This window comes from Trachurus trachurus (genome assembly GCF_905171665.1).
Source record: "Trachurus trachurus genome assembly, chromosome: 17".
In the NCBI taxonomy this organism is placed as follows: Eukaryota; Metazoa; Chordata; class Actinopteri; order Carangiformes; family Carangidae; genus Trachurus; species Trachurus trachurus.
The window spans coordinates 9,065,449-9,082,002 of NC_139900.1; the positions used below are offsets into that span (position 1 = coordinate 9,065,449).

At 42.6% G+C, this 16,554-nt stretch overlaps 2 protein-coding genes across 2 annotated transcripts; both read left to right on the forward strand.

Moving 5' to 3' along the window:
* Window positions 1-581: 581 nt before the first annotated feature.
* On the forward strand, window positions 582-3,604 carry LOC311000118 (tripartite motif-containing protein 16-like; the record flags this gene model as incomplete). Its single annotated transcript, XM_083990752.1, has 2 exons — window positions 582-629; window positions 2,087-3,604. 2 exons carry the CDS (start codon window positions 582-584, stop codon window positions 3,602-3,604), a joined length of 1,566 nt encoding a protein of 521 aa, XP_083846878.1.
* Window positions 3,605-5,072: 1,468 nt separating this feature from the next.
* Window positions 5,073-12,514, forward strand: LOC311000120 (E3 ubiquitin/ISG15 ligase TRIM25-like; the record flags this gene model as incomplete). Its single annotated transcript, XM_083990754.1, has 4 exons — window positions 5,073-6,723; window positions 10,767-11,812; window positions 11,954-12,055; window positions 12,305-12,514. The coding sequence occupies 4 exons, from the start codon at window positions 5,073-5,075 to the stop codon at window positions 12,512-12,514; spliced, it is 3,009 nt and encodes a 1,002-aa protein (XP_083846880.1).
* Between the last annotated feature and the right edge of the window lie 4,040 nt (window positions 12,515-16,554).

Sequence of the window (16,554 nt, forward strand, 5' to 3'; positions counted from 1 at the left end):
TAAAAAATCTTATTATTATTATAGTGAGAGTCTGTGGCGGCCCAGACGTTGGGAAACACTGCCTCTGGTCAGTTCAATCTTGATTTTTCTGTCTGACCTTTTTTTGTTTAACAAAATTATCAAATTATGTGGGTTTCATTAACGGCAAAAATTCATTTTCACTTTTTACTTTTACTTTGAAAGTACATTTCAGAGCCTGTACTTTCTTACTTTTACTTGAGTAAAGGAGTTGAATCAGTACTTCTACTTTTACCAGAGTATTTTTTACACATGTATCTGTACTTCTACTTAAGTACAGAATATGAGTACTTTTGCCACCTCTGGCAGGAGGGAAGCGGAGTTCTGGACGTACTGGAGTTTATTGAGGGATGAGAGGCCATAAAAGATGCTGTTGCAGTAGTCAAGTCTGGTGGCGATGAATGCGTGGATAAGGGTTTCAGCGGCAGAGAAGGTACGGCAAGGATGAAGTCGGGCAATGTTTTTAAAATGAAAGAAGGCCGTACGGGTTAACTAGGTGATGTGGTGATCAAAGGAGACGGTGCTGTCGCGGAGATGTAAAGCTGGATCTCGTCGGCGTAGCAATGGAGGTGGAGACCATGTCGGCGGACGATGTTACCGAGGGGAAGCAGGTACAGGATGAAGAGGAGGGGACCAAGCACCGAACCCTGGGGGACACCTTGGGAGAGGGGGGCAGTGGATGAGGAGCAGTGGTTGATGTGTATGAATTGACGACGGTAGATGAGATATGACTGTATCCATGAGAGTGCAGTTCCGGTGATGTTGAGGGTGGAGGAAAGGTGAAAAAATGAGAGGAAGGAGTTACTATTTTTTTAATCATTATTATCGCTATTATTATCAAATGTGCAACTATACGGTTCTTGTCATACTGTTGTTGTTGGGTCTTTTTTTTGTTTTGTTTTTTTTGCTTTTATTGTCTTTATTTGATAGCATATAGTGAGATAACCCAGGCAGGAAAGGGGGAGGCAGAGAGAGGGGGAATGACATGCAGGAAAGGTCTGCCCGACGCCTGCGTTGAGGACTGTAGCCTCTACATGGGGCGGCCACTTTAACCACTGCACCATGCACCGCCCCTGTTGTGTCTTTTTTAGTTTTTTTTCCTGCAATAGTCTATAATTAACCCTACCCTCAGGACAAGTGTGGGGGTGAGGGCTTTGGGTTGGGAGAGTAGCAGCCGTAAGGTGAGGTGTAAGGTATGCCGTAAGGTGTTTGCTATGTATAATCTATGCAACTATAAGGTTCTTGTCATACTGTTGTTGTTGTGTCTTTTTTTGTTGTTTTTTCTTGCAATAGTCTATAATTAATGTTACCCTCAGGACAAGTGTGGGGGTGAGGGCTTTGGGTTGGGAGAGTAGCAGCCGTAAGGTGAGGTCACGGCTTTGGTTGAATGCAATAGCCAATGGTTGCTGATATTTTGTATAAATAAGATGAAGATTGTCTGCGCTGTTGTGTTGCAACTATGCTGATGCCCCTCTGCAAATGAAATAAAATAAAATAAAATAATCTCATCCAAAGTGAATAAAGAGCAAACACCTGGATTTGTACAAAATGCTAATAAAGTGATGACATATGAGTGTAAATATGACTGCTGCCTATTATTTGTCCAGTCATAGTTATGAGGCTGCAGCAGATGGCCAAGCTCAATAAAGTAATAAAACACATCAACCCTTACATACTGTTCATTTCATGCCTTCATAGTGCGATAACAATTCCCTCTGATGTTTGAACAACAGATGTAATTACAATGTATAAATGTGATGTTAATAAATGGGTGATTGATCCTTACTGATGTAGCTGTAAGAGAGCAGGGAGAGGGATTGAGGTTAAGGGGGTTTTGATAGGGTTAGGGAGAGGGTTAGCATCTTCCCTGGGCGCAAGCCCTGGAAGAGGAAGTGCACGGGCCCCCAGAGGTCCCAAGACAGTCCCCCAGCTTCAAATAATTACCACCGTATGGTGGTGGGTGTTCAAAAAAATAGACTATCCAAGCCTATTGTGAGCATCGGTCTTAGCACTGCGTTGTCAAATTGTTTAACCTGTTAAGGTTTTATGTATTTTTGTGTCTATCTAGACTTACTTCACACAGAGGCCTGTCCTGGTGAAAAACACCATGTTAGCCGTTATAGTGGAGGAGCTGAAGAAGACTGGACTCCAAGCTGCTCCTGCTGATCACTGCTATGCTGGACCTGAAGATGTGGCCTGTGATGTCTGCACTGGGAGAAAACTTAGAGCTGTCAAGTCCTGTCTGACGTGTCCGGCCTCCTACTGTGAGAAACACCTGCAGCCTCATTATGAAGCAGCTCCATTAAAGAAACACAAGCTGGTGGAGCCCTCCAAGAAGCTCCAGGAGAACATCTGCTCTCGTCATGATGAGGTGATGAAGATTTTCTGCCGCACTGATCAGAAGTGTATTTGTTATCTCTGCCTTATGGATGAACATAAAGGCCACGACACAGTCTCAACTGCAGCAGAAAGGACTGAGAGGCAGAGAGAGCTGGAGCTGAGTCGACAAAACATCCAGCAGAGAATCCAGGACAGAGAGAAAGATGTGAAGGTGCTTCAACAGGAGGTGGAGGCCATCAATGGCTCTGCTGATAAAGCAGTGGAGGACAGTGAGAAGATCTTCACTCAGCTGATCCGTCTCATGGAGAAAAGAAGCTCTGAGCTGAAGCAGCAGATCAGATCCCAGCAGGAAACTCAAGTGAGTGGAGTCAAAGAGCTTCAGAAGAAGCTGTGGCAGGAGATCACTGAGCTGAAGAGGAAAGACGCTGAGCTGAAGCTGCTGCCACACACAGAGGATCACACCCAGTTTCTACACAACTACACCTCACTGTCAGCACTCAGTCCATCTACACACTCATCCAGCATCGATATCCGTCCTCTCAGACACTTTGAGGATGTGACAGCAGCTGTGTCAGAGCTCAGACATAAACTACAGGACCTTCTGAGAGACACATGGACAAACATCTCATTGACAGTGACTGAAGTGGATGTTTTACTGCCAACACCAGAGCCCAGGACCAGAGCTGACTTCTTAAGATATTCACAGGAAATCACACTGGATCCAAACACAGCAAACAACAAAGTGTTATTATCTGAGGAAAACAGAAAAGTGACATATATGTGGAAAAAACAGTTTTATCCTAGTCACCCAGACAGATTCACAGGATGGTCTCAGGTCCTGAGTAGAGAGAGTCTGACTGGACGTCGTTACTGGGAGGTGGAGTGGAAAGGAACAGTTCGTGCAGCAGTCGCATACAAGAATATCAGGAGAGCAGGGAAGTCGGACGAATGCGGATTTGGATTCAATGACAAATCTTGGTCATTACAGTGTGACAATGAGATTAATAAATTTACATTCTGCTTCAACAACATCAAGACTCGAGTCTCAGGTCCTCAGTCCTCCAGAGTAGGAGTGTACCTGGATCACAGAGCAGGTATTCTGTCCTTCTACAGCGTCTCTGAAACCATGACTCTCCTCCACAGAGTCCAGACCACATTCACTCAGCCTCTACATGCTGGACTTGGGTTTCCTTATCTCCTTAGTTTGAATGTTGGAGAGACAGCAGAGTTGTGTAAACTGGAATAGTCAAAGATCATTGAAGGAGTAGTTAAACTCTTTGTTTCAGTTAATGAGTTTCTTTAGTCTCCATGTTATTTCCTAAAAGCTCATTGCTGTTGTGTCTCTGCACTGCACAGAGATCACCTGTCAATCATACATTATGGGCGGGACTTTGACCTCTTGTCATTTCTTGTTGTGTTGATGTTTGAGTTTGTTGAGGTGGAGCTGGAGCCGTGGGGAATGACATGCAAGAAAGGGCCGTGTGATGCGGGATTCATACCGGCCGCCTGCAGTTAGGACTGTAGCCTCAACACATGGGGCGCCTGCTCAACCTACTGAGCTAAACGACGCCCCATGATGATGTTTCTTTACCTAAACTCACATTTCTCCACATGAAATAGAAACTTCTTTGAGCTCTAAATGTTTGTTGGATATTTGTGTTGATGTGTTTTTGTGTTGATGTTTGGGCCACAGACCTTCGTTTATCACTGTGGTTTTCTTCTCACTGTGGAAAGAGAGAAAACGTATTACATTTATATTCATGTGTTGTTGGGTCACAAATGAGATCAATGATGTTTTATCAAAGTTTAAATGCCATGACAATGAAATGATTGTGCAGATGAAGTGAATCTGTTCACAAAACCACTGAACAAGAGTCATTTAACATACTTTAATGATTCAATGTGTGGAAAAAATCAATTGTAATAATTCATATATGTATGATTTGCCTCTTGTATAAACTCAATAAACCACAATGCATTGCAGCACCAGTGTGTTTCAGGTCCTCTGTGCTCCTGTGCCAGTTGCAGCTCTGCTCTTAAGACAAAGACTAACGTTGCCATCTAGTGGCTTTGATGAATGACGAGACACCATAAAGATAGTTTTATTTTCATGACTTCTTATATATTCACTAATTTATTTTATAAATGGCAAAATGCAAAGTATAACCAAAACCCCTCCTTTTATAGTGTTGTAGCAAGTTATCCAGTGAGTGGTTAGATGAATAAGTAAAGATTAATATACAAACAGACAATAACATTGTTGATGCTGAGATGTCCGACTGTGGATTATTTGGGGAGAAATATTTATTCAGAGGGATTAAGTACTGATAAATGTGTTGTCCTCAGCAACATGAACTTCCTGTTTCATCTACTTCTTAAATAAAAGACTATCTCTGTTTTCTGCACATTTGTACTTCACCTCCTCCTCATTATAGATAGAAATACTGGACAATACTTCTTCCTGCTCTCAAACACTGAGCTCCACCCAGTTCATGTGTTTCCTTGTTCCCTCCTCTTTAGATCTACAGTTTGAAGATGGGTGGAACCAACATGTGGTGAAGAGGATGAGCTGACAGGCCCCGTTCACTGCAGGGACACATGTTGTTTAGATCAGAGCTCAAACTAGTATCTGTTCAAGGAAAGTGAAACTCAGACAGTCGTCGTCTGTGAGAGGTGAAAGTCGGACTGCTGGACAGAGACTGTGAGGAGGTGAAATGGCTCAGAAAGGAGTTCATCTGGACCAGGAGACCTTCTCTTGTTCCATCTGTCTGGATCTACTGAAGGATCCAGTGACTATTCCCTGTGGACACAGCTACTGCTTCAACTGTATTAAAACCCACTGGGATGAAGAGGATGAGAGGAAAATCTACAGCTGCCCTCAGTGTAGGCAGACCTTCACACCGCGGCCTGACCTGGTGAAAAGCACCATGTTTGCAGCTTTAGTGGAGGAGCTGAAGAAGACTGGACTCCAAGCTACTCCTGCTGATCACTGCTATGCTGGACCTGAAGATGTGGCCTGTGATGTCTGCACTGGGACAAAACTCAAAGCTGTCAAGTCCTGTCTGACGTGTCCGGCCTCCTACTGTGAGAAACACCTGCAGCCTCATTATGAAGCAGCTCCATTACAGAAACACAAGCTGGTGGAGCCAACCAAGAAGCTCCAGGAGAAGATCTGCTCTCGTCATGATGAGGTGATGAAGATTTTCTGCCGCACTGATAGGAAGTGCATCTGTCACCTCTGCCTGGATGAACATAAAGACCACGACACAGTCTCAGCTGCAGCAGAAAGGACTGAGAGGCAGAGAGAGCTGGAGCTGAGTCGACAAAACATCCAGCAGAGAATCCAGGACAGAGAGAAAGATGTGAAGGTGCTTCAACAGGAGGTGGAGGCCATCAATGGCTCTGCTGATAAAGCAGTGGAGGACAGTGAGAAGATCTTCACTCAGCTGATCTGTCTGATGGAGAAAAGAAGCTCTGAGCTGAAGCAGCAGATCAGATCCCAGCAGGAAACTCAAGTGAGTGAAGTCAAAGAGCTTCAGAAGAAGCTGGAACAGGAGATCACTGAGCTGAAGAGGAAAGACGCTGAGCTGAAGCTGCTTTCACACACAGAGGATCACACCCAGTTTCTACACAACTACCCCTCACTGTCAGCACTCAGTCCATCTACACACTCATCCAGGATCAATATCCGTCCTCTCAGACACTTTGAGGATGTGACAGCAGCTGTGTCAGAGCTCAGAGATAAACTACAGGACCTTCTGAGAGAAACATGGACAAACATCTCAGTGACAGTGACTCAAGTGGATGTTTTACTGTCACCACCAGAGCCCAGGACCAGAGCTGACTTCTTAACATATTCACAGGAAATCACACTGGATCCAAACACAGCAAACACATGGCTGTTATTATCTGAGGGAAACAGAAAAGCAACATTAAAGATAAAAGAACAATCTGATTGTCATCACAGCGACAAATTCACTGGATATTTTCAGGTCCTGAGTAGAGAGAGTCTGACTGGACGTTGTTATTGGGAGTTGGAGAGGAGAGGAGGAGTTTATGTAGCAGTCACATACAACAATATCAGCAGAGCAGGAAATGAATGTGGATTTGGACTCAATGATAAATCTTGGACGTTACATTGTAACAACAGCAGTTATACATTTTTGCATGACAACATCCAGACTCCAGTCTCAGGTCCTCGGTCCTCCAGAGTAGGAGTGTACCTGGATCACAGAGCAGGTATTCTGTCCTTCTACAGCGTCTCTGAAACCATGACTCTCCTCCACAGAATCCAGACCACATTCACTCAGCCTCTACGTGCTGGACTTCGTCTTTTCTGGTTTAACGGAGTCACAGCTGAGTTGTGTAAACTCAAATAGACGAAGGAGCTGAAAAAAGCCAAAGACCTTCCATCCTTAGGGCCCTAGGTATTGATCACATACCACAAACCATGAGGGGAGGTAATAGGTTGAGACAACTAAACCAGCGTGAGAGCTTCTGGATTTTCAAGTTGGGAGCAACCCGCTATCCAGGTCTTAATGAAGATCTTGAATATCATAATTTTCTGTAAAGATTGTTAAGTAGATGTGCCTTATTGCCTGTCTTTTATTAATTGCTTCTCCTGTCTGTATTTGGTGCAACTGATGATTCAAATGCCTACACCCGTAACCAGACTTTTAATTGTGCCTATTTTGGTGTCAGACTACACTTCCTAACGAAGGCTCTCAGTTGAAACGCATTGAAGCGTCTTTTTTTTTTTTTTTTTTTTTACAATGTTTGGCCCATAATGCAGTAAAGGCATTTTAATATTTTTATTCAAGATGAGTGCATTGGTTTTTTCTCTCTTTTAAAGGTTCTGCTTGTTAAAATCTGTATTCTAGCTCATCAGTTTCTTAGTCTCCATCACAGTTGCTAAAAGCTCACTGCTGTCTCTGCACTGTAAACTCAAATAGACAAAGATCACTGAAGGAGTAGTTGGTTAAAATTTGTATTTTAGTTAATCAGTTTCTTTAGTCTCCATGTTTGTTGCTAAAAGCTCATTGCTGTTGTGTCTCTGCACTGCACAGAGATCACCTGTCAGTCAAACATTATGGGTGGGACTTTGACCTCTTGTCATTTCTTGTTGTGTTGATGTTTGAGTTTGTTGAGGTGGAGCTGGAGCCGTGGAGGAGATCACTGCTCATGATGATGTTTCTTTACCTAAACTCACATTTCTCCACATGAAAATAGAAATGTCTCAGAGTTCTAAATGTTTGTTGGATATTTGTGTTGATGTGTTTGTGTTGTTGTTTGGGCCTTTACAGAGAAATCACCCGACCTTCCTTTATGGAAACTAAGAAATATAGAATTACATTGTGTTTTTCAGATCAAATGTTGTTAAGTCACAAATAAGGTTTTTTGAGGTTTAATCAAAGTGTAAATATAATGATGATGATGATATAATGAATATGGGGATTATAGATTGATATATCTGGTCATGTAATCACTAAAAAGTCCTAAAGCTTCACACCATCAATAAAACACTTTTTACCCCCCCCCCCCCCCAAAAAAAAAATAAATAAAAAATAAAAAATCAATCACATCTTTTCTTGTGTCTTTTGTCCAGGTTCTGATTCAAAGCTGATGCAGAAATTTGAAACTAATGTGAGGGGGTTTTCCTCCTAAAACAGCAGAAAACATTCTCAATAAAGATCTCTGTGTAACCCAAAGAACAAACGGTGGAAGATCAAATATTGTTCTAGTAACTCAGACTCTTTGATAACTGCTGACTGACTGATATTGTTAGTGGGAGCTGGAGAGGGTCAATGTTCAGTAGCAGCTGCATTCAATGACTGTATAGGAATTTTGAATAAATGTACATTTGCCTACAAGGACAAGTGGGGGACATTAGACAGTTGTCACATCATGTGTTCAGAGACAGAATCCGGTCTTGACTCTGTCTCAGGGAAACATGAAGAGCGTGAACAGGTGTGAAGACTCAGTGATTTCATCCCACTTGTTCCAGGTGAGAAATCTACCTGCCTTCCTCGAACTGCTCCTCGTGTTGGAACAAATCAAAGCCTGGCAGCACTTCCCTCTTCTTCTTCCTGCTCCTGTCAACATGTCTCCCCACACGTCTTCCTATTGGAGGAGGAGTGCAACCAGGTAAATGACTGATTTACAGGTTAAACACCACAAGGAGCCACCACTGTGTTTTTATGTGGGGTCATAAGACAAACAGCTTTTCATCCAGTGGGTTAATCATCAATAATATATTGTTTTATACTGTGTGTTCTCTGACTGTGGAGAACTTGTTCCACTGACCTCAGGTAAATGTGAAGCAGCTGAGTTTCACACAGCAGCTCTTCCTCCTCAGTCGAGGACAGACGACTAGTGTTTTCTCTGTAGGAAGACAGAACTGGAGGAGTTTCTTCCTGGAGACGTTGCAGTAACTGGAGACTGGAAATAAATAAATCACAAGTTCACATGATCCAAGTCCATGCTTGCTTACAATGCAGTTTAAGTAGTGGATGATTTATTTTTATGACAGATGATCAGTTGTTTAAATGGTTGTTTTGTTCTCAGGTCGTCAACAGGACTGATGAATCAATTAAGAGATCAAAGATTATAAAACATCATATTATAAGGTTTGATTTTTTCATCTTCTGTAAATATATTAATTTAGCTGGAAACATTGTAAAACATGAATAATCTGCTCAGTTGTTGTGAGTGTCTCTAGTGAAACTGTCATAATTTTAACTGCACATTGTAAATGTAAATGACAGATAACACACCCCGTCTCTCACTGTGTCCATGTATCAAGGTTAACCTTATAAGCACCTGTCTTTGATGATAAGTCAGTGTCCAGCAAGTAAGCAAGAGCAGAAGCAGCAAAGAAGAGTTTTCCTTCAGAGGACAGAGAAAGTCAGACTGTGAGGAGGTGAAATGGCTCAGAAAGGAGTTCATCTGGACCAGGAGACGTTGACTTGTTCCATCTGTCTGGATCTACTGAATGATCCAGAATGCACACCAGAAAGAGTATCTGAAGAATTTAAATAAGAGAAGTGTTCAGAAGTGTTTTTTTGTAAATGACTAATCGTCAACCAAAAAATAATCGTTAGATTAGTCAAAAAATTAATCGTTAGACTAATCGACTATTCGAAAAAATAGTCGATAGATTAATTGGGAGAAAAATAATCGTTTGGGACAGCCCTAATATATTCGTGTAATTACTAAAATGTCATTGAACAAACCGTTACTGATCAATGTGTGAACAAACTGAAGCTTCACATCAATCAACTATTTTCATGTGTCTTTATTTCAGGTTCTGATTCAAAGCTGATGGAGAAATGTAAAACTAATGTGAGAGGTTTTCTTTCTAAAACAGCAGAAATACAGATTCAAACACTGTCAATAAATATATGTGCGTAACCTGAAGAACAAATGGTGACAGATCAAATAAGTAACTCAGACTCTTTGATAACTGCTGACAGGTCCTGAGGAGAGAGTCTGACTGATGTTGTTAGTGGGAGCTGGAGAGGGTTGGTGTTCAGTAGCAGCTGAATTCAATGACTGTAGGAAAACAGGAATTTTAAATAAATGTTCATTTGTCTACAAGGACAAGTGGTGGACATTAGATAGTTGTCACATCATGTGTTCAGACAGAATCAGGTCTTGACTCTGCCTCAGGGAAACATGAAGAGTGTGAACAGGTGTGAAGACTCAGTGATTTGGTGAGAATCAGGTGGAGATGTGGAGACATGAACTGTTTTCATCCCACTTGTTCCAGGTGATAATTCGACCTGCTACCCTCAAACTGCTCCTGTTGTTGGAATAAATCAAAGCCTGACAACAGTTCCCTCTTCTTCTTCCTGCTCCTGTCAACATGTCTCATCACACGTCTTCCTATTGGAGGAGTGCAACCAGGTCCTGAACCAGGTAAATGACTCATTTACAGATTAAACACTACAAAGAGCCACCACTGTGTTTTTATGTGGGGTCATAAGACAAACAGCTGTTCGTCCAGTGGGTTAATCTTCAATACTGTTTTATATCAGCTTGTCTCTGTAGGAGGACAGAACCTCTGGATGAGTTTCCTCCTGGAGACGTTTTGCAGTAAACACTCAACTGGAGACCAGAAAGAAATAAAACTCAAGTTCATATGATCCAAGTCCATACTGACAGTGCAGTTTAAAGTAGTGGATGATTTCCTTTTATGACAGATGATCACTTGATCACATGGTTGGTTTGATCACAATGCAAATGACAGACAACACACACTGTCTCTCACTTTGTCCATGTATAAAAGTTTACCTTACCTGTCTTTGATGATGAGTCAGTGTGCAGCAGGTGAATAAGAGCAGAAGCAGCAGAGAAGAGTTTTCCTTCAGAGGACAGAGAAAGTCAGACTGTTGGACAGAGACTTTGAGGCTGTAAAATGGCACAGAAAGGAGTTCATCTGGACCAGGAGACCATGTCTTGTTCCATCTGTCTGGATCTACTGAAGGATCCAGTGACTATTCCCTGTGGACACAGCTACTGCTTCAACTGTATTAAAACCCACTGGGATGGAGAGGATGGGAAGAAAATTCACAGCTGCCCTCAGTGTAGGAAGGACTTCACACCGAGGCCTGTCCTGGTGAAAAACACCATGTTAGCAGCTTTAGTGGAGGAGCTGAGGAAGAGACGACAAGCTGCTCCTGCTGATCACTGCTATGCTGGACCTGAAGATGTGGCCTGTGATGTCTGCACTGGGAGAAAACTCAAAGCTGTCAAGTCCTGTCTGACGTGTCCGGCCTCCTACTGTGAGAAACACCTGCAGCCTCATTATGAAGCAGCTCCATTAAAGAAACACAAGCTGGTGGAGCCAACCAAGAAGCTCCAGGAGAAGATCTGCCCTCGTCATGATGAGGTGATGAAGATGTTCTGCCGCACTGATCAGCAGTCTATCTGTTATCTCTGTTCTGTGGATGAACATAAAGGCCACGACACAGTCTCAGCTGCAGCAGAAAGGACTGAGAGACAGAGAGAGCTGGAGCTGAGTCGACAAAACATCCATCAGAGAATCCAGGACAGAGAGAAAGATGTGAAGGTGCTTCAACAGGAGGTAAAGGCCATCAATGGCTCTGCTGATAAAGCAGTGAAGGACAGTGAGAAGATCTTCATTCAGCTGATCCGTCTCATGGAGAAAAGAAGCTCTGAGCTGAAGCAGCAGATCAGATCCCAGCAGGAAACTCAATTGAGTGAAGTCAAAGAGCTTCAGAAGAAGCTGGAGCAGGAGATCACTGAGCTGAAGAGGAAAGACGCTGAGCTGAAGCTGCTGTCGCACACAGAGGATCACACCCAGTTTCTACACAACTACCCCTCACTGTCAGCACTCAGTCCATCTACACACTCATCCAGCATCAATATCCGTCCTCTCAGACACTTTGAGGATGTGACAGCAGCTGTGTCAGAGCTCAGAGACAAACTACAGGACCTTCTGAGACACTTTGAGGATGTGACAGCAGCTGTGTCAGAGCTCAGAGACATACTACAGGATGTTTTGAGAGACACATGGACAAACATCTCACTGACAGTGACTGACGTGGATGTTTTACTGTCACCACCAGAACCCAGGACCAGAGCTGACTTCTTAAGATATTCACAGAAAATCACACTGGATCCAAACACAGCAAACACACGGCTGTTATTATCTGAGGGAAACAGGAAAGTAACAGTGATGAAGGAAGATCGGTGTTATTTTAGTCACCCAGACAGATTCACAGGATGGTGTCAGGTCCTGAGTAGAGAGAGTCTGACTGGACGTTGTTACTGGGAGGTGGAGTGGAGAGGATTATTGGGAGTTTATGTAGCAGTCGCATACAAGAATATCAACAGAGCCGGGGATGGATTTGGACACAATGGCAAATCCTGGGCGTTACATTGTGAAAACAACAGTTTCACATTTTTGTTCAACAACATCCAGACTCCAGTGTCAGGTCCTCTGTCCTCCAGAGTAGGAGTGTACCTGGATCACAGAGCAGGTACTCTGTCCTTCTACAGCGTCTCTGAAACCATGACTCTCCTCCACAGAGTCCAGACCACATTCACTCAGCCTCTACATGTTGGACTTGGGTTTCCTTATCTCCTTAGATGGATTGGTGGATACACAGCTGAGTTGTGTACACTCAAATAGACAAAGATCATTGAAGAAGCAGTTGGTTAAAATCTGTATTTTAGTTAAAGCAGATATCAGCTTCGCGGCCGTTTCGGCTAATGCTGCGTTCAAGGCAGGCTTTTGAAACCGTAAGTTACAGCTTCAAGTCACAACTACGACTCGGTAGCGTTCCAGGTAACCCGTAGCTCGTGTTTTTACCATCCTGTTGTCTGTGAAAGTTCCCTATAACGGCCACTCGTAACTTCCGACCCGTGAACTCGTACCAGATCGAACTGGTATGACTTCACAGGAAGGAAAAACACAAAGTACGAGTTTCTTTGAACGCACCATGAGTTAGCAGCCCCCGCCCTTGTCAGGCATCAATTGGTCCTCGTGCTACGTCACCACATTCACGCGCATCCCTTGGCTGCACACACAGCCCTTCATGCCGTTCTCTCTCCTCATTGGATAACACTTGTATCCCACAAGGAAAATTTTCTCCTCGGGTTACAGCAGAGCAGAGTGACGGAGAGACTCGTGTTTAGGCTGAAATACTTCATGTAAGTGATTGCTGACGGAAAATAGGACTATTTAGGACTTATATTAACAAAAACATTCCACTGATATCTGCTTTAATCAGTTTCTTTAGTCTCCATGTTTGTTTCTAAAAGCTCATTGCTGTTGTGTCTCTGCACTGCACAGAGATCACCTGTCAATCAAACATTATGGGCGGGACTTTGACCTCTTGTCATTTCTTGTTGTGTTGATGTTTGAGTTTGTTGAGGTGGAGCTGGAGCCGTGGAGGAGATCACTGCTCATGATGATGTTACTTTACCTAAACTCACATTTCTCCACATGAAAACAGAAACTTCTCTGAGCTCTAAATGATTGTTGGATATTTGTGTTGATGTGTTTGGTGTTGATGTTTGGGCCTTAACAGAGAAATCACCAGACCTTCCTTTATCACTGAGGTTTGTTTTCACTGTGGAAACTAAGAAATATATAATCATATGTATATTTGATACTGTTGAATCATATATTAGGTGTAACACCCGTCTCATGTACCTATGGGCGGGACCTGGGTTAAACTTATGATATTCCCCTTTTTGTTATGCTTAATAAATAAAATAAGAATTGAGTAAATGAAAACCACACACAATAGCACTTTAAATGTAAATACTTTTTTAGTTAGAGGATTTTTTTAGTTCAAAGTAGAAAAATAAAAAATATGAAATAACAACTTGGGTTCAGTGACAATAAAATTAATATTCAACAGAAATGATACCCGTTTTAAATCACTTTAAATGCTGGCAATCACTGGTTCTTCACACCAAATATCATGAAACATAAAGCGAGCAAATAATGCAATGAACCCACACACACACTTTCACACGCACACAGTCCACAACAGTCTGGGAAAAGCTACCCCAAAACCCCGTTGCAGGCCTGTTTCGTTGCTCGTGTGCGTGGAGGCCCAAAACACACTGGCCGCTTCGCTCTCTGAAAGCAAAATAAAAGGCACGTGCAAATCAACAGTTACTCACGACTCCCGACAACAGTCCATGCGCTCCCGACAGTCCGTGGGGAAACGGGGGGATGAGGGGGGAATGGCGGCTCGCCGGCAGGCGCAGCCGAAACTCGCAGTCCGCTCGTAACGATTCCGTCCGACAGCTCTCGTCCACACCGGAGGGCGCAGATCCTCTCGACAGGGCACAAAAGTCTGTGTTATCCGGTAACAGTCCGTTCACCTTAAAACAAGAACTTTCAGCCTCTAAAAAGTCTCAAAACTTCGACGCGGTTGGGCTAACTCGTGTCTCTCCCTCTTTTCCTTTTTTTTCCCCCCTGCTTTCTTCCCGGAATCACAACACAGTCTAAGTCCCACCCCCTCACGTCAGACTGCTCCCGCGATTGGCCGGAGTCTCCGAGCTCTGCACAAGCCAATCACAGCAAAGCCTTTTGTGATAGACACCTCTTAAAACAAATAATATTGTGTAAATAACGTAATTACACTTAAACACTGTCTCAGATGAACTTACTATTTTTTCTTTTAGGACACCACATGAGATGACATGAACTTATATTTTTAACACATACTGCTTGTAGACTTTTAACTTTTTTAACCTTTGTATTTTAACCATATTTATGCATTTTTAAACACATCAATACACAATAAACTTCACATGAATTATGAATCTGTACATTATATTGTTATCAAAATGCAAATACACCCATTACTTTAGCAAGGGCTACATCGGTCTATGAAGTTTGATCAAAGTGTAAATATCATGATAATTATCAATGAGGAAGTGATTGATTTAGGTGAAACAATGTGATTGTTTGATGTGAATCTGCATGAAATCACTGAACAAAAGTAATTTAACAAACTTTTCTGATTTAATATGTGACCAAATCCATTGTAATGTTTCATATTTGTATAATTTGTCTCTTGCACAAACTCAATAAACTACAATGAATTGCAGGACCAGTGTGTTTGTTCAGTTCCTCTTTGCTCCTGTAGCAGTGGCTTAACATCGCCGTCTAGTGGCCTTGTTGAATGACAGCAAGCTCCTGTTAAAAAATATCCAGTCAGAAGTGACATGAATAAATAGAAAAGGAAAACAAGTTGAGTCTGAATTAGTTTTAAGATATTAGATAGTTTTAAGCTCAATGGGCCAACCTGTTAAAATCAGAGTCCCCCATTTGGGGGACTTGAAGACATGCATAACAATAACAGAGCCCCCACTACACTGATTATGAAAGAATATGGTCATATTATATGTCAAATTAAACAGCAGAAGCTGGGCTACAACGTGTAAAAACCATGTTTATATGACCCAAACACAGCCCAAACACTACTCAAACAAACAACTAGACATCAAACTTCATGAAGCACCTCTGTGTGGACCCAGTCGCCACATTTCTGGCTCGTATACTACTGTACATTATGCAAAACACATCAGCGACCTCTCATCTGAACGTAAACACTGGGGCGTCCCTCAACAACCGCGGCTAACACAGCAGCTAGCAGCAGCACGGCAGAGGGAGAAGCCAACAACGAACAAAGTTGAGCAAAACCAGACGCTGCGTGGCCAGAACATGGTCGTACATTTGCTCTTACCTTTGCTGTTTTGCCGTGAAAAGGTTGTGTTATGGGTAAATCCACAATATATCCAGTTGAAGTCTGCCAAGTATTTACATCTGAACCAGCCGGGCCGAAATCCGACGGCTCTAGGACCCTGCACGGAAGCCTGCACGGAGCGCACACAACCCCACGTTGGCCTGCACGTGGATCTGCTGATCTGATTGGTTCATGGCTGGCACATGGCTGCCAGTGCGGCCAATCACATCGACGTGGGTCTAGCGTCATTCCTCTCTCTCTATTGGTTCGAATGAGCCCCCACTCACTCGAATCGACCAATGCGCGGCAGAGATAGCAGGCTGAAAGCCCAACCCCCCCAAATAAGCTGCAGAGCAGCAGCAGGACGCAGAGACACTGAATCCACTATGTTAGTTATTTACAATCGGTTCCAGTAGATTTATTTTCAGTTAGTTTATCCAAATTGGGTGAAAATAAAGATTAAACAATAGTTTATAGTAGCAGGTGGTTCCAAGCTGTGCCAAAAATGGACATTTTGGAAAGTTCGCCTGGATATTTTGTAGTAAAATCTCAATAATTTTGTCCTGCTTCAATTAATCAGAATCAACCACTGCAGAGACAATGTTCACATGTTGTACAATGATTTTATAGAGAGTTTGAGCTTCATCAGCATTATTCTAAAGGGCACTCATCAAAAATATGATTTTTTTTTAGGCGAATATTAATTTTATTAATTTTTTTCTGTGTGTCATCTTCATTTACTCTTCACCAGTAACAGATATACTGAAATTTACACATCTCAGCAATTCCTCATTTTTTCCCTTTACTATGACACCAAAAGTATTCAAATAGACCTTGTGGTTGCAGAGATATACTCATTTTATTATGGATATGCAATTTTCGAGAAAAGGCCTAAAAAATAGGCTCGTTTCGTGGCTGGTGTTTTAATGTTGGAGACTCAGCTGAGTTTCGTAAACTCAAA